General features: G+C 37.2%; 1 protein-coding gene across 3 annotated transcripts in view; it reads left to right on the plus strand.

Moving 5' to 3' along the window:
• Nucleotides 1-19,458, plus strand: part of POC1B (POC1 centriolar protein B) — a 94,346-nt gene that overhangs the window by 50,000 nt on the left and 24,888 nt on the right. For all 3 annotated transcript variants that reach the window (XM_057743195.1, XM_057743196.1, XM_057743194.1), the window contains one exon: nt 5,333-5,413. In XM_057743195.1, the coding sequence (XP_057599178.1) occupies nt 5,333-5,413 (81 nt within the window). The remainder of the gene's footprint in view (nt 1-5,332; nt 5,414-19,458) is intronic.

Genomic DNA, 19,458 nt, shown 5'->3' on the forward strand with positions numbered 1-19,458 from the left:
TAGTATGAATCAGAAGTTGTATTCATTTAAGATTAGCAAATTTTACCGTTAATACTAAATTAGATGGATTAGATTTTTTTTTCAAAGTTTCAGGCAAGGTCAGCCTACATATGTTACTTTGGAAATATTTGGAAACTAACAAACCTTCCCCTCCCCCCACCCCAGGTCAGAATTCCTGATTAAAAGAATAAAAATGTAAATATTAGAAGATGTGAAATAAATGGCATCTAAATGATCTAATGTCCCCAGCTTTCTCTTTTTATAGTAATCACAAATGTTTCATTTCTGAGTTTGAAGTAACATAGCATTCCTGTGATTTGTATTTTATTGTATTTTCTGTGAGGCTCATCTGAATCTCATAATCTCAATCTGCTGGGTAGAATTATTTGGCATTTTGCAAAAGCCATCCATTTGCCAGCCTTAAAGGCACCACTTGTTTGAAGGTGGGGAGTCGTCAGACCTTGGGTACCAGCTGCCTACATATATAAATTACTAATTCCTACACAGATAGAGAGGGTGATAGCCAGATTGCTTTTAGAATAAATGAGAGAAGAAGGCCACATGAAAGAAGGCAGGAAGCATAAAATCCTTTCCCTTACTGTGTCAGACAGACCTCTCCTCCGTCCTTTCTGCTCATCTGACTGCAGAGCCTTTGTAACTCCTGGCCTGCGCCCTCTGTCTTAATTAAAACATAAGAACCACTTCTTTCTTTTTTTGATGGGAAAGAAGCCCACTTTTAAAACAAGGTACCTTAACCCTGCCTGTGTTGTGCAGTGGCATGGCACTAATTCATGCTGACTTCGTCTTCTTCAGACTGTCACGAGCTGGACTCCACAGTCCAGCCCCCAGACAAAACCAAACTTTCCTTTTTGAAGGAGGAACTAACTTAGTGTGCGTGCCTGACACTTCTCTCCTGAGCAGTGCCCTACCCTTTTGCATATTTTGATGGGAAGACATAGAGCCATTCTAAGGGATGGTGGTTGATCTTGGTGACAGAAAGGCATCAAAATAGCTATTCTAGGAAAATTGCAGATTATTGAAGAAGGATTAGTGGTTAGTTTGTTAAAAAGAATTTGTTAATAAAATAATTGTTTTGATGGCACCTAATTTTATAATGGTCATTTGAGATTATCTTAATCTATACATTGCATAGGAAATTCTGTATGACATTGATCAGGAAGGAAAACTTCCTTTAACGTAATCAAATATTTAAATAATGATATTTTGCAGTAGTCTGGCCATGATTCATAGTTGAAAACTACAGGTGATCAATTTAAGTCTTGGAGTCTGAGACTGGGTTTTTATCTCAGCCTTCTATTAAGATTGAAACATTATAATTTATAATTAAAAAAATGACCACTCCTCTATCAATTTTGTATTTTAGTTCTAGCTGTGGTATATGTCTATGGGACCTCAAAAACTCTTCTTCAGAGATTACATGATAATCATAACAGTAATGATAATAGTAATATCTAACATGTGCAACATTATTCTAATTACCTTACATAAATTGTCATTAAATATTCCTTAAAACTCTATGAAGTCAGCACCGTTTTTATCCTATGAGAAATTAAGGCACATGTAGGTTAAATCTTAAAGCATGAGAATTTTAACCCATCATTCTGGTTCCATTCTGTACCTGTATCTGTTTTGATGCAATGCTTCAACAGAATCCAAATTTAATTGCATCCTGTTAACAGGTATTGGACATCGTACTAGCTTTGAGAGTGTGCAACAGTGAACAAAATGGGCATAATTCTTGCCCTTCAGAATTTGTTAGAAGCAGGGTTTGTGCTCATGGACTCCTCACTATGATGAATACATCAGAACCTCAGAGTGGGATGGTATCGGTGAGGCCATATATACTAACCCTCCCTCATTTATGAATCTATTGTTCGGTGATGGAGAACTCAGTCTCTCATAAGGCAGCTGACTCCATTTCAAGGCAGCTGTAGTTACTGAAGGGTTCTTTCCTTTAATAAAACTGGAGAGCTGGAAGATACTGTTAATATTCATGGAGATTACCTTGCAGAGAACTTAACTGTAAATGGTACTGCCTCTGCATATTTTCTTTGTGGAGAAGACTGTAAACTTTTACTTGGTAAGAATTTCCTGTCCCATTTAATGCATGTGGCAACAACTTGTGGCACAGTACAGTAAAATATTTTTACATCAAGAGTTTCCCAGCTCGTAGAACTCAAAGATTTCTCTGTGAGAGATGCTGACCATTTCCATGTGATTTAGTGGTTTTTTGAGCAATTCCAGTTTCATATGGCAAAACCAGATTGTATTTTTCATTGGTAAACAGTTTCGTATCTACACTAGGTGGCAGTAGATAAAAGAGAATCGTGTGTCTGTCTGCAAGCACTCTTTCAGGACAGCTAGCCCAAGATTGAAAGGAAAGCAAGTCAGCCTCATGTTTCTTACTTTGCCTCAACTCTGGACTCAGAGCCGACAGGAAGGAGGCTGTGCATCTGCTCTGTGGAATGGCCAGAAAGAAACAGAGGTGTTGGGGGTCGAGCAGATAGTCCTGCACGGTTCTAATTCCTTCTTTGCTGCAGCGTGGGGATTATTGGGAGTGTACAGCTCTGCTTCTAACACAAGTGTTTGGATAAATATAAACACTTCTTAATATTTCCAGAACTACAGCTACAGCCATCAAACTTGGTAAATGCTGTAAAAATCATTCCACTCCTCTTACCACTGACTCAGCCCTTATCACCACAGTCCCTGACTGCTGCAGAATTGTCCTCATCTTATCTCTACTTTATTCTTGGCACTCTATCTGTTCCTGTCAGATTAATCTTTCTAAAGCACATTTTAGCCTCCAATTTTTCTGTGCCTTCCCAAATTCCTCCACCCCTCACAATTTGACCTTTGCCACCCTCATAATCTCATCTCTGTCTCTCTCTTTTTGCTTTTGTTTTATGAATCTTTTCTAAGGGAGCCATCTTAAGTTCTGTTTCCTCCACGGGAAGCCTTTCTCATTAAGTGCTCAGTCAACAGTTTCTCCTTTGAGGTTCGACAGTATGTTTGCCTCTTCCTTCCTTCCTCCCTCCCTCTCTGTCTCTTTCTTTCTTTCATTTATTTTTGGCTGCGTTGGGTCTTCGTTGCTGCACACAGGCTCTCTAGCTGCAGCGAGCAGGGGCTACTGCTCATTGTGGTGCGCAGGCTTCTCATTGCTGTGGCTTCTTTTGTTGTGGAGCACGGGCTTCTAGCTGTGTGGGCTTCAGTAGTTGCGGCGCGTGGGCTCAGTAGTTGTGGCTCTCAGGCTCTAGAGTGCAGACTCAGTAGTTGTGGGATCTTCCCTAACCAGGGATCGGACCTGTGTTCCCTGCATTGGCAGGTGGATTCTTAACTGTTCCCTGCATTGGCAGGTGGATTCTTAACCACTGCGCCACCAGCAGTCCCACCAGTACGCTTATGGTTGGTAGCATTTATTTGATACTGATTTCCGCTCTCTTTGTTGCCCTTTGTTTACTTCTTTATATTCATAATGTTTAGTAAATAGTGATCATGTGGTTTCTTTCCTTTTTCTCCCCTGAATTCTGAAATAATATCCCTCAGAAGTAGTCACCACTCTAGTTAATTATTCCCTTGCTTTTCTTTTAAATTTTACTTTATATGATTGAATCGATAATTAGATGTTATTTCATTTTGGATAGTTTTAAACTTTATATACTTGGAATCATACTGCATATATTTTACTATCGCCTGCTTTTTTATTTAACATTAAAATCCTGAGAGTCATATGCATGGATTCCGAATTCATACATTCATATGTTGTTGCACGTATTTGTATTTCATTCATTTTCACTGCTGTATAGGATTCCAATGAAGTTACTACAGTAGTAATTCCCATGATTATGTATCTATTCTACTGCTGATAAACATTTGGGGGTTTCTGACTGTGGTTTGTTTTTTTAATTAATTTACTTTTTATTGACGTATAGTTGATTTACAGTGTTGTGTTAGTTTCTGCAAGATTGTGGTTTGTTTCTGTTTTTGCCATTACAGTGTTGTTCTAAACAACGTCAGCATCATTGAGCTTTCTAACTTTTGCAGTCTTATAGGTGTTAAGTGGTATTTTGCTTTAATTGTCCCTTTTCTAATTACTACTAATGTTTCTGAAAATCTCTTCATATTCCAAATAACTGTTAGGTTTTCTATAATTTTTTCCTTAGGATTGCTGTTCCTTTCACATTGATTTGTAGGTTTTTCTTAGATATTTTAGATATTTGTCCTTTTTCAGTTTCAGACATAATAGCTCCTCCTATTCCATTATCTGACTGTTAACTTTGTGGTATCCATTGCTAAACAGAAATCCTTAATTTTGGTGTAGACAGATGGATCAGTTTTTATTTATTTATTTTTTGCCTTATGGCCTTACTTTTACAGGTTTTAAGATGTCCTTCTCTACTCCAGGTCAGAAAGATATTCTTATATATTTACTTCTACTAACTTTATAGTTTTAACATACCATTTAAGTTTATAATTTATCTGCTGTCCATCTTTGTATGTAGTATTAGGCAGGGATCTATTTAGTGAGCCCATTTTCTTAGGTACAAGTCATCTTTCCTCTGTTGATTTGTGGCACCATTTTTCTTTTGTATGTTTTCCATATATATAGGGCCTTTGCTTCTGAGCTGTTTGTGGTATAGCTTTCTATTTATTTAAGACTTCTTTAATATCTTTACATGAGTTTTATTATTTTTTTTTCATAAAGGTCATATGCATCTTTGTCTTTTTTCTGATGTGTTTAAAATTTTTTATGGTATTGTAAATTATGATTTTTAAAAATTTACCTTTTCTGTGTGCTGAAGTGCAGATAGGTAATTGATTTTGTGTGTCAGTTTTGGATCTAGTAAACTCTCTTAGGTTTAATGATTTAGCAGTAGATTCTTTTGGGATTTCTTTATAGATAATTATATATGAATGACAATTTTTATTTCTTCTGTTCTAATTCTTACATCTTAATGCTTTTATTTCCTTTTCTTGTCTTACTGAACTGGCTAGGATTTTTTTCTGCATCTTTTGAGGTGGGTCATTTTATTTTATTTTTAAAATCCCTTTATAGGTGAATCCCATTAATTTTTGTAAAAGCAACTTTTTATTCCTGGGATAAATTCAACTTGCTCACAATGATCTTTTCTTATATATTGATAGATTTGATAGGCTAATATTTTATTTAAAATTTTTGTATCCCAACTAATATACCAATATATTTTAATTTTAGAATATGTTAGGAAATACCCTCTAGATTATTAGAGATGGCATCCAGTTTCTTATGGTATAAAAATCTAATATTAGCTTTTTTAATGTATATATACAGATTAATCCAAAGCTTGATGTAATCGATTTGCAGACCTCTACTCCCCCTGTTGTGGACATCCTTACTTTTGATTCTACCACAGTAAGTTTTCTTTGGCATTTAAGTGGTACTTAATTGTTTTGCACAATCCATTTTCCTTAAAAAGTGTGTAGGAGAGAAGATAAAAAATGGGCTAAATAGCTTAACCTCTTAGCATAGAAAAAAACCTTGTGCGAAAGTCATGTTTACCATGTGTCTAAATAGCCACCAGGGGGAGCAGTACCAATTTCCAGAAGAGCTTCAATTTGACGACTTGAGAGCTGTAGAATCCATACTGTCTCATCTCCTGTTAAGGTGCCACCCGTGTGACATTTCACTTGCTGTCACAAAATAGATTTCCTTCTTTGGTAATTGCCTTTCAGAGGTGCTAAACTTACACCTAGTCGCCTTAGAAGGTGTAAGAAAAGCAATCATTTCCCTTTGTTCTTCTCTCTTGATGGATAATTCAGAAATTAAGAATTTCTAACACTTGCAATTTTGTTTTTAAAAATGTGTGTGTGTGTGTATATAATTTATTTACTAAGTGTATCCAAAGACTTCAAAAATTGAGAGTTTTACCCTTCAGTTTGAGTCTGCTTAATCTTTTGCAAAGCAGATTATTTCTGTCATCAATTCTGCTAGTCAGGGCAAAACTAGTCATAAGAATGAATGGGAGGAATTGGCTACACTACTGTGATGATGTCAGTATAGTTAAATATTTTGGGTAAATTATTAATACGTGGCCAAAAAAGAAAACAAGCAAGAAAAATACTTGACATTACAACATTACAAACTCTCCAGTAAATCTCAAGAATTGTATTTATTGTAAAGGAATTCTGTAGAGAACTAGTCTATCTTGAGTCTATTCTGTGTCAGAAAGAAGTCTGCTTATTAAAGGGTCTTTTCAGTGTTTATTCCATGCAGAGAAGATTCCTAGATCACTCGTGAGAAGTTCCAGAGACAGGAAATCAGCTGGAGGTTCAACCCAGGGGCTGATTGTCAAAGAGAGGTCCAAGAATTGTTGGTGACAACTAGGACCTTAAGCAAGTCTGTGGTCTGGTCTCTTACAATGTTCATGTTTATAGAATAACCTTATGAGCATTCCTGCATTAATAACTTACTTATGACATTAAAAATTAACTACACATCGAATTCTTGCCACGGTCCTTAGCTTATAGTAAGCGCTCAATACTTACGTTCAGCGAATTATTCAAAAGTCTCACTGTTGAAGTTTACAAATTCTGGTGAGTTGGGTTTTTGCCTCAATAGTGAGAGGAGCAAAAGATTCGTGATTTTTGAGATGTGCTGCCTTCTTGTGAGGTAGTTGGTAGGCTAAAATTGGGTGTTTCTGGCCTAGAAGATATCAGATATCATCAAAAATCTTTGGTCTGAGCTTTGAGACTCACTTTCCCTTCCAGTACCCTTCGAACTTTGCAAAGCCTCATGACCTGAGGAATCCAGGTGTTCTCAATCCAGGTGCTATGGAGTTGGACATAAATACCACCTAGCAAGTGATAGCAGGGTGTCTGTCCCTGGATAGTAATGCAGAAGTGCCAAAGTCAAGCGTCTATGTTATAGGACCCTAACTCAGGAATATACTGGTGTGTGGTACTTCAAGAAGGCAGTTCTTTTTTTTTTTTTTTAATTGAAGTTGATTTACAATGTTGTGTTAATTTCTGCTATACAACAAAGTAATTCAGTTATACATACACATACATTCTTTTTCATATTCTTTTCCATTATGGTTTATCTCAGGATATTGAATATAGTTCCCTGTGCTATACAGTAGGACTTTGTTGTTTATCCATTCTATATGTAATAGTTTGCATCTGCAAACCCCAAACTCCCAATGTATTCCTCCCCACCCCCTTGGCAACCATAAGTCTGTTCTCTGTAGGGAAGACAATTTTTATAATAAACATGTAACACAACTGCAAAAGTGTTACAAAGCGGAATAATAAGACCACGAAGAGGGCAATTATTATCCACTTAAGAGATAATATTAGGCTGAATTATATGATATTGCCATTTTGTAGGCAAAAACGTTCTAATACGTATCAGTGATTTCCCATGGTTCACCCCAATACATAACCATTAAAAGGAAGACTACACTGTTACTTTGAGTTGCGTGCTTGATGCGAGATAAAAATAAAACAAAAAAACGCAGAAAAGAAAAAATTGTTTGCTATAAAGAGGTTTGGAATTAGGCTAATGATGTCCCACTTTGGGAGATGCTTTTACAATCTAGAAGATAGCTGCTTGCCTCCCAACAAGGCATAAAGACTCCTGATTTTATTTTACTAACACATTTTCTGAAGACAGATGCTCATGAAGCATTTAGATTTTTATAAAGAGTATCTTTAAAGAGCTTTCCTTTAAATTTTCAGTGTATGTGTCTTTCTTTTAGCTCATTGATAGATAAGTGGTTAGAAAACTAACGTGAAATCACTGTGATTGTTTGCCTTTCCATTAATCTAGTGGTAAGTAATTCTTTTTTTTTTCTTGGTAATTCTTAATCTGTCATCTCTTCTGTATTGGCTGCTTTTCTTTTGCTTGTGCACAACAAATCAAACATAATTGTAAAGGAGATTTGTTTCTGTTCTGACATGAAGCACTGTTCTGGTATGAACATTACATGTGATTATAATTTAAAAACCCAGAGAAATATTGGAAGCCAAAAAAAAAGCAGTATTTAAAGGTGGTTTTTGTTTTTGTTATTGTGGTTACTGTTTATTTTGGGGATTTGTTTGGTTTTTGCAGACTGGAAGAAGGTTTCTTTAGAAATTCATTTTCATCAAGATGCGATATAAAAAGATTACTCTTTAAACCTTAATTTGTGAAATTTCTTAGTAGGATAAAAGCAGGTTTTTTATGGAGTAAGAAATAGTTGGCTTCTGTTCCTGTTTTGACTAGATTTAATATTACATTCAGGATGATTTCTAAATCTAAGTGTATTGATATCTATGCTCTGATGCCTTCTTACAAGAGAGAAGAAACTATGGCATACAGTGTAACAGTTGGTATCTTTGTGGCTTGCACTTATGTCTCTAATGCCAGGCAGGAAATTTGATACAATATTTCAGGATCAAAATAAGCTGTTCCCAGTCTGCATTTTTAAAGCTTTGTTGTAAAAAAAATATTTCGGTAAAGGGATATACTGGCTGTCACATAGACATAGTTTAAAAATGTTGATCTCAAATTTCTGAATCTTATTCCAATTATGTTGTCTCTTGTTATTTACTGATCTTCTAAAGATTAGTTAGTTCAAGATTCCCATTGAGTCTTTTAATGTTTTCATTTATTCTATTAGAAATAGATCAAGGTTTTGTCATTAAAATTGTACAAGGGCATTTAGCATTAGCATTGACATGCCGTATGGCTGCATTCTCAGCCCCTCTCCCCTCAAAGGCAGGTAAGAGGAATTTCTCTTCTGTGTCCTAATATAAAGTGGTGGTTGGTTTTTTAATATTGACTGAATAAAATTTACTTAGAATACTCTAGGATTATTAAGATTGTTATTTTTAGGTGAACTGTATTCCTAGGTTTTGATGTATTTTATTAGTTTGTCCAACAAATGAGCACAGTGTAATCGACGATCTTGCTAGTATTACTCTGATTAACTGTCAAAACACTGGACTCTTCTCAGAGAACTGAAAGAGTGTTCTTGTCTTCGCTCTGGCAACTGTGTAGACTATGAACGTAATATTTATGCCTTTCTTTAGAATTAGGGACAGTTTTCAGATTAAATTAATTATTCACAATAAACTGAAAATCTGCAATTACATCATAGAAGAAAATCAAGGTCTACAGTCTTTTTTTGCTCCATCAGTCAAAATATTTAAAGTCACACTGCACGGAGGCATCACATGATATACTGAAGACAGGATGCCTATCTGGCTGCCTGACCTCAAGAAACTTACAACCCAGCTAGAGAGAAATAACAGTATAAGAAGTAAGTGGCAGTTTCAATATACTAGATGCCAAGTGTATATGATTGTCAAATGAAACGTTGTTGGGACTTCCTAGGTGGCGCAGTGGATTAAGAATCCGCCTGCCAATGCAGGGGACACGGGTTCAATCCCTGCTCCAGGAAGATCCCACATGCTGCTGAGCAGCTAAGCCCATGTGCCACAACTACTGAGCCTGCGCTTTAGAGCCCATGAGCCACAACTGTTGAGCCATGTGTGCAGCTACTGAAGTCCACTCGCCTAGAGTCCATGCTTCCGCAACAAGAGAGGCCACAGCAATGAGGAGCCCGAGCACTGCAACGAAGAGTAGCCCCTGCTCACCGCAACTAGACAAAGCCCGTGTGCAGCAACAAAGACCCAACACAACCAATAAAGAATTAAATAAATAAATTTATTGAAAGAAAGGTTGTTAACAGGAGGATTCAGAAATGGTCATGAATGGGCTAGAGGAAACTACAAGACTTCTCTAGAAGAAAACCTTTTACCAGTTCTTAACCTGACCGGAGATGGGTAGGATTTTGATAGGGACATTCCAGGTGGGGAAAGCAAGGTATAAGTAGATGCCTCAGAAGTAATTGAGAATACAGTATGCACCACAGTAATAAAAATGCATTCATCTAATCTGGAGCCTCTATGCTGCCTAACTAATGGATAACAGATGTGGTAGGATGCTGGGAGCATACCTACTCACACACATCTTTAGCTCTCAATCAATACTTCTTGAATAACAAAAAAATACCTGCCCTAGAGACACCTACGTCATATAGAGGGGCAGACACGCAATTCACAGATTTAAACAAATAAACCACATAGGCTAGTAGATGGGAATAGTGCAAAGGTGTGAGTAGCACTGAAGTCAGATAGGAAGAAGGGTGCATTTAGATAGTATGGCCAGGACAAGAGTCACGTGAAAGGCGACGTTTGTGGAAGGAACTGAAGGAACGAAGTGAACAAGTTAGATGCGTATCTGGGGAGGCACTCCAGGCCATTGGGAGCAGTGCTGTAAGGCCAGACTGGGAGTGAGGAGGAGCCACTGGAGGGTTTCCTGAAGACAAAGGGGTGTAATATCTGACGAGTGTTTTAGCAGGTTCGCTCTGGATACTGTGTTGAGAATCAGCTGGGGGTGATGGTGGCGGGGAGCAAAGAGACCATTTTGGAAGGTAATGAGATCATCAGACAGGAGGCAGGACTCGCTCGATCCAGGGTGGTAGCAGAAGAGGTGGTGGTAAGTGATCTGATTCTGGATGCATTTTGAAGGCAGAGCCAAGAGGATTTCCTGACAGACTTGGATGTCAGCTGTGGGATTCCCTATCTGCTTTTCCCCAGGGATGGTAGGTGCAGCCCTGAGTAATCTCATGGGAGCCGAGATGATCCCCTGGCTCAGCATCATTTTGCCAGAGGGGCTGCTGAGAGATAGAAGACTTGTGATTTCCCTGTCTTCTTTTCTGGCATCAGGAGAGTGATCAGCTGAATCAAAGCAAGAGATACTGTGCTGTTTCTGTGACTTCGAGAGGCACAGTAATAAAGCATACTCCTCCTTCGTAGGTGTCCTTTTAGAGTTGCATTTTTCAGCAAAGTTCATTGGTTTTCCTTTTGGAAAGATTGTCGCATCAGCCTATTTTTAGGAAGAAAAAAGTTATCCACTTTCTGGAGTGGATATGATATATGCTATCTGAAAAATACTGATGTATTGATAAAATAAAAGGACATACAAAGAGTAAACTTGCAGATACAGAGAGGACATCTCCGTGGATGTTGTGGCAACAGTTCGTCCTGGTTACTGGACAACATTGCGTAACTAGTTCAGAGTTGTTCCAGTTCCTAACTGCTTGTGTAAGCAAAGATTTGGAAAGACTTACTTGAAAGAACACAGTGCATGTAAACCTAAATGTCTCAAAACTAAAATCTGTAACTTGAAAAGTATAAAATGGCAGTATGCTATGTGTTGTCCCCAGATACCCCATTTACCTTTCCAGGAAAATCAGTAAAAATCTTGTTGCACAAACCTCCTGCTTATACTACTTTTCTGTGTACTAACATTCCTGGATTTACATATAAACAGCTTTTAAATTTGGAGGTGGGTGAAGTTCTTAAGTGTTTAAACTTTACAACAGTCTATACAGTAGCATTTGATTTGTAAGTTTAGTGCATATGATTTCTGAAACTAGACATGTTGTTGCTTGCTAAGCTTTAGGAAACAGACATATTTATGGTATCTTTAGGCATCAGTTCAGTGGCCCTTGGTATTTTTCTCCTGCTCCCACTCTTAAGTGTTTGAAAGAAAATAAACATAGGCATTTATAAAATCTGCCAATGGACTTTACACAGAGGTGCTTTCCACAATTTATCCTCCTTTTAATAAAGACATTTAGTCTCAATTTCAAATGATAGTGGATATGTCAAGTGAGATACAGTAATTTTTTTTTTTTAACCCATTGTCTCAAAAAGTTGTGTAACTCTAAGATGCTTATTAGGAGTAAAAGATGAATTCTTACCAGGGTTGAGAAATAATTTGAAAACATCACCCTTTGAAATTGAAAGAAATAAAGTAATTAAATTGTCAAAGCATTTAAAAAAATAAGACCTACATGATAACTAACAGAAGTAAATAAGAAAAAATACACTTCCACAAATCTCTTACCCTTTAGAATAGAAAACATACTTACAGTTTTTTCCGATACAAATAATTTTAGAGATAGAGAAAACATTAGAGGAAGAAACTATTTCAAAATTAGTTGCATCCTTGCCTTTGAAGTACCTTATGACCCATATGTTTTGAGAACTACCAACAGTTGTGAATGTGATAGCTGACCTTTAAAAAAAAATGTGTTTGGGGAATTATAGAAAAAACAGCCAACTAAAACTTTCTGGTCTGTTAAAGGAATGTGGCTTTTTTTTTTTTTTAAAGCTGATTTACTAAGATAATACCACTCTAAAAAGAGATTAATAGTGTGGGTCAGAGGCTGTCTTTTTTCCTCCAAATAGCATGTACTTTTTGATAAAATCATAATAATCATAAGCCTCAAGTGTTTGATTTAACTATCCTTAAGGATTTGCTAATTTGAGCTTCATTTCCTTTAAGTTTCAAGGTCACAGAGAAAGAAAGCTTACATTAATGAGTGTTTCCTTTTACCAAAAATTTTATACTAATTAAATTTTTAAGCATAATCCTAGTAAAAAATTTATGCAGTAAAACTAGTCTTTATAACCCATTGACAAAAGTGATTTAGGACTTATAAAACTTTTCTTTAACGAAATGTAAAGAGAGAGAGAGAGAGGGAGAGAGACAGACAATCTGCAAAAGGATTTTATAAAACATACTAACTGGGAGCCCAACAGAGTAAATACGTTTTTGAATTTCCTTTAGAAAATTAGCACATTTCTGGGAACTGGAGGTGTTGAAGTTCCAGGTATTATTTCTGCCTTCCAACTTCCTGAGATACTGTATTTCTAAACTGCTGCAGTCATCCGGACTGTCGCAGGCCTGGGAATCTAAGCCGCATCCCCAGTTCCCACAGCTGAGACTCAGGCATGCCGAACATGCCCGACAGCCTCAGCCCACACAGTCAGTAACAACTGGTTCCTTCCTCTTCCTGTGGAAGAGCAACATCCTCTGAGATGAGAAGAAACGCACCCTGAGGAATGCAGGAACAGCAGTGAGCTTTTCACACAGGAAATCACTAGAGGAGCATATTCTGCAAAGTGCTTGTCTCCTGGACTGTCAGCCCATAATGAGCTTCCTGCTGACCTGGAGGATGGTTTACTACGGACCTAAATGCCATTGGTGGGTCTGTTGGAGTTGCGTGGAAAAGAGTGAGCTTTGCTTTCAGCTGTTCTGTACATTACACCCATCTGGTTTTGAGTGATTTGGTGCTGCTTATACAGTGAAGCTAGTTGGCATTGCTCCTTTATTTAGCCACCTGACAGCTAATTATTTGGTGGAAATAGTCAGCAAGTGTGCCAAAATGAATTTTTCAGTCAGTTCTTTGTGCTTTATGATAAAGTCGGGTTATGTAAAGTATATTAAGACTTCAGAGAGGTTAACATCCTCAGAATCTGAGTGAAGGGGCTACTGATGCCCAGTGCTGGTTCTTGCCTAGTTCCATCTGTGTCTTTCAGTCTCCTTGCTTTTACTTTCTGAGATAGTCAGGCATCATCAGCAGATCTCATACTGTGTGCACAGTCATACATCCTCAAGCATATAGAAAACTCTGCTGCTTCAAATCAACCAGCCCATCAGCTCCTATCATTTAAACATTAAGACTGACTTGAAATGACTTTTACCACCAAAGTATGTTCTGGTGTAATTTTTTTCTCCTAATTCCTACAGTATTTTCTTTTTCCTTCATTTGCGACAGTGAAGGCCACTATAAAACCCAGTCTTTATATCATATGTTCTTTTTAAATTGTTTTCCAGATCACTACAGAATTTTAGTGGGTTTCAGAGTTTATGGTGGCAAAATTCCTTTACTTTTCACGTAGTTGTTTGGATTATTTTACTGAAGCACGTAAGAATTACTTGTTGTTTGTTTTAAGTTGAAGGGGAGATGGAGAAGGAATGCCAGGCATTTCCTCTTCCTTTCAGAATGTCTTTTTAATGAACATTCCTCTTCCCTCTTATGAACAAACCATCTCAACTCAGGGAGGAGCCTCCAAGTGTCTAAGGTTCTAACAAACCAACTTCTTTCCTTTGTTCCTTCAGCCCTAGAGAGGTAGTTGCTTCATGCATTTACTGTTTCTTCTCACCTCTGTGATCCCTTTGCGGCCTTCCAAACATGTTTAACCAGTTCCCTGTATTAAATTCTCTCTGCTGAAATAACTGTTGTGGTTTCTGTTTTCCTGCTGAATGATCATTCTAAAGATCCTAAATCATCCTAAAGAAATAAGAAGTACAGAAAAAGACGTCTGTTCAAGGATGTTTATTTCTTCATTACTTATAACAACAATAACAAATGAACACAAATCAAATATTCTTTATGAGAGTATTAGTTAAATAAAACTATAGTATATCAAGTGATGGAATATTATACAGCCATGCCATATTTAACAACAACAAAATGCATGTATATGATTCTGAATTTGATTCTGGGTCAGGAGAAGGCTTGCTGTATAGAACGTCATTATAACAGTTCACAAAAACTGAGTATGGGATTTACCTCCTTCACAGGCCTTTGTAGTTACTTTTACTGCTCTTCCCAGGTCTCCAACCTCACCCTGTCATTTATTTTCACTTTTTTGTTTGTTCATTTTTTTTTAAAGAGTATTCTTTGTGGTAAGAATTGTGTGTGCATAAGGCGTCTTTGGTGGTGTTATTGCTGTTCATTCTGGTGTGTGCAGATATTTCCTTTGTGGAATAGGTGATAACATCAGTTTCCATCAGATTTGGGTACAGTGTGAATTTTATAAAGTGAATCCTATTTTCCATTGACTTTTATTTTTAAACAGAGCTATGTTTTCTTGGTAACCTGTTTATTTGGCTATAAATCTTATGGGCAAGTCTCGAAAGCATGCCCCATTCCATAATATTTTGGGTTTTTTTTTCCTAGTGATTTGAGATACTTTTACAGCTGTGCGCCTATTTGCAGAACCCAGACTGTCTCCTCCAACCTTCCTTTCTCTCTTGCTGCTATTATTGCTCAGATCACGACTACCCACAGTTACATGGGATCCAGTCCCTCCAAGTTCATGGCTCCTTGGACTCAGTTCTTATCTCTTCTTAAGGAGTAATTATGTACTATTACAGTGTTACGGTAATAGTATGCCTTGTCCCCATAGGTGAAACTTGAAAAGACATTTTGTAATTCACTTGAAAAATTCTTCTGTTTGAAGCTACAGGCTCAGTAGAATGAATCTGTGCCTATTTTGTCCATTCTCTAAGGTTGATAATATGCAAAATAAATTCATTTTAAATGATATCTAGCATCAGGCAAAGTATCAGAGTAAATGTTATTCTAAATTCAGGAAAAAAATGCATTTTAGGGATAATAATTAATCATCAAATGAAATTTCAGGATGATAAATAATTACTTGTTTTATACAGAACTGGAAATGCATTAATTTAAGATAAAGTGAAGACAATTGTGTGCTTTGGAAAATCAGTTGAAATTTTGAAGAATTTGACTAAGACATGCACTCTCCCAGATTTGTACTTTTAGAAAATTCTGTGTACTTTTTGTAAAATTCAATACACAGTAAAAGTACTGAAAAAAATTCAAGCTGTTAAAACTATTTAAAAACTTAGTTTGTTCTTTTTCAAGAAATCATTTATATATGTTCTATGAATTATAAATGCCATAAAAGTATGGCTGTTTTACATTTTGGGCACTAATCTATCAGAGTCACACCCTCTTCCTCTCAACTCGGGGAAAACACCTCTTTCTGATATGCAATTAAATGACATGAAAGATTTTAAACAAATAATATGTTTTTTAAAAATGACCATCTTTAAAGTTGAGTATACTGATAGGTTTAGCAAACAGAATTGAGAAAAAATTTTTTCTACTTAAAAATAAATTATGTATTTGAAACGTTTTATTTAGAGAGCAGTAGTTTTCCCTAAGGTATTATATGATTAGTATTTTAATCAAGCATTAAGATCTTGTTATTTCTGTTACTATGTGCCACGACTATTTTTGTGTATTTATTAGTCAAGCAAAATGACATTCCTGGAGTTTATCTCAAATTATTTTTATTTGTTTATTTTTAGTTTTGCTTTGGCACTTTTTCTAGGCAGTTCTCTTGGCAACAGGGGCATTGCTTCTGCTTGTCGTGTGTTTTATGCAATTAAGCTCTTCCATTATATTCCCTATCACAACTTATTTCATGCAAATATTCTAGCTGTTCTATCCAGTCATTAACTTATATAATTTTCCCTACAGTATTTTTAGTCAAAATTACTTTCCTAAATGTAAGAAAAAAATGAATTTTATGAGAATCTAAATGAGTTTTGAATGGAAAAAAAATCAGATTGTACTGACGGTTTTTGTCTTTTCCTCTTGCCTCTATCCTTCCTGGTGCCAGTCCTCACACCAGGGTGGGAGATTTGGATCTGACCACATTAACTAGGATTTGCTTTCTTTCCTCTGCTTCTTATACACCTGGCACAAGAAAATCTGGAGTACTAGTTGACTGTATATGGAGACTATGGCCAAACAGCTTGGAGTGGAAAAACCTGTACATATGGGATTAATTATTCTCCTGCCATAGCTCTGCAGACCCCAAATAAGTGAATCTTGGCAGGAATAGAAAATCTTTCAGAGTACTAACCACAGATGAGCTGTATTTCTGCAGGAGCTGAGCTCAGGGCAGTGAACCTTGTGGTGTGTAGCATCATGAAGGGAAGTGACTCAGCCTAAGTCAGGGGCTGAGTCAACAGACATTGTTCATTCATTTCTCAAAAATGAACATGCCAGGCACTAGATGGGAGTAGGGGGGTTGAGAGGGAGGAGGATAAATGTGGGTTATAATGATAAGCAAAATGTATCATGGAAAGTTACATGATACAGTGAAAGAATGAATTGTGGGCATTTGAATGTCAGGAGTGTAGGTAAGGCGGAATCAAAGAAAGTTTCCCTGAAAAAGTTGTTTGAGCTGAGATATAAAACCTTCCTATTCAAAATGTGGTCCATGGTTTGTTTGAGCATCCCCTGGGAGCTTCTTAGAAATGCAGAGTCTTGGGTCCCCTCCCAGACCTACTGAATCAGACTGTGCATTTTAATAAGATCCCCAGCTAATTTGTGTGTTCATTGAAGTTTGAGAAGTGCTGATCTAAAGCTTCAGTAAGCGTTGGCATGAGAAGATTAGAAGTACTGGAGTGTTCTAGGCAGAGGAAACTGTGTATGCAAAGACTGACTTGCAGAGACCTTGGTATGCTCTAGGGATTGAAAAGAGGGCTAGAGCCCAGCAATGGGTGGGAGAATGTGGTATCAGGGTAGCCAAGAGAGGAGTGTTTCAAGAAGATGGGGGCATCAACATTGCTCAAAGCCAAGAGAAGGATTTTTAAAGTAATGAATTTAGCAGAAATTTTTGGTTACTTTTTGGAGAGCTTTTTCAGTGGACTAATATGGATACGAGCCAGTATGAAGTGGGTTGAACAGTGAGTGGAGAGGGCAGGGTGAGCACAAAGATAGCTAGAATAGATTATTCTTTCTTTTATTCAATACATTTGCTGTGCATCTATTATATACCAAGCAATGAGAATGCACAGACGAAAGACAGTCCAATAATAGTGATAAATGCCTAAGTTGCCATGGGAGTACATCAGCGGAGTGGTAAAATGCGTGTGTGTGTGTGTGTGTGTGTGCGCGCGCACACGCGCATGCTAGAAAATTCGGGTGGGGGACAGAAAACTTAATCAGAGATAACTTCCTGGAATGGGTTGAAACTGGAGCTGGTTCTTTAACAATTTGCCTACCATTATGGAGAACAAGGACAGAGTTCAGTATGTGTACAGGTGAGAAGGCTTGAGAGGGGGTGGTGAATCCAGAGAAACATGGACATTCCTGGTTGGCTGCAGGGAATAGCAGCCAACTCTTGGGGCTGACAAATAGTCGGGTGGGGTTGAGGGAGAGCAAGAGATGAGGCAGGAGAGAATAGATGAGGCTGGATCGTGAATGACCTTGAATGCCATTTGAAGGTGTTTGGATTCCCCCTAAAAATTTTTGGAGAACCAGTGAAAGACTTTAAGCAGGAGAGTGACAAAAACAAATCTGAGTTTTAGGACAGTTCCTCTAGAGATGTGATAAAGGAGGGGTTAGAGGGAAGTGAGGCTGGAGACATGAAAATTAGGAGGCAAGTGTGGTCGTAATCCAGATACGGAGTGAGGGGTGCTTGATGGCGGGAGTGAAGAAGTGGAAACCGAGCCATGAAATCTTGAAGAGAAAGAGTTAAAAGTTTTGTTTACTGATTGGACATAGGAGAGGGAAGAGTCTAGAATAGCTCCCAAATTTGAAGCTCCTGAGTGGAAAATGGCACTGTTTACCAAGATAGGACAGAGACAGGGCCTGTTATGGAGCATCCAGGCAGAAGTACAGACCTGAGAATCTTTAACTGATGGATCGAGCTGTGAGGTCCCACAGGATGATCCCTGAACTGCAGCTTCATACTAAATACAGTAATGATTATGACAAATACGTGATCAGCAGTAATCTCATCTCATTCATCAAGAGGGGTAATTAGAAGACTGTTTGCTTGAATAATGCTGGTTATTTGGTAAATACTGTGACTGAAATATAAAGCAGATAAAACTGGTTGCATTTAATGGATGTAAGTAGCAGACGTGCATTAGTGGTGTCACGGCTTCCTCTTTTAAGAACTTCCTGCTTACTCCTCTGGTATGTATTTAGGGTAGATAAATTTTCATGATTCTTAACCACTCTTTTTATAAAGTTATAGAATCTAGTTCATATTCTCTTTGACTCGTGATATCTGTGAAAAATGTTTTTAAACTTTATGGTAGTATTTGAATATTAATTCTCCTGGACCATTTTCCCCATGGTAACTGGTTAACAAAAAAAAAAAAATCTTTTTTTATAGTCATTTTAAAATTAATTTTTTAAATTAAGTATAGTTGATTTACAATGTTGTGTTAGTTTCAGGTGTACAGCAAAGTGATTCAGTTATATATATTATATATTTTTTTTCAAATTCTTTTCCCTTATAGGTTATTAAAAAATACTGAGTATAGTTCTCTGTGCTATACAGTAGGTCCTTGTTAGTTACCAGTCATTGTTATCCTTTGTTTTCTGAGTTTCTTCCACCAGCAAAATTAGAAAGGAACAAAGCTCCCATAACTTTCTATGCACAAAAATGTAGGAAAGAAAAATATATGTCTATCAAACAGTAATACTGTTATCATGGCATCTTATTTTCAGATATTTAAAATAAAGTTTTTTTTATGACTTAAAAAAATGTATTCATTTATTTTTACTTATTGGCTGCATTGGGTCTTTGTTGCTGCGTGTGGGCTTTCCCTAGTTGCAGTGAGCGGGGCTACTCTTTGTTGCAGAGTGCGGGCTTCCCATTGTGGTGGCTTCTCTTGTGGAGCATGGGCTCTAGGTGTGCAGGCTTCAGTAGTTGTGGCACATGAGCTCAGTTGCTCTGCAGTATGTGGGATCTTCCCAGACTAGGAATCGAACCTGT

This window comes from Hippopotamus amphibius, chromosome 7 (genome assembly GCF_030028045.1).
Source record: "Hippopotamus amphibius kiboko isolate mHipAmp2 chromosome 7, mHipAmp2.hap2, whole genome shotgun sequence".
Classification (NCBI taxonomy): Eukaryota; Metazoa; Chordata; class Mammalia; order Artiodactyla; family Hippopotamidae; genus Hippopotamus; species Hippopotamus amphibius.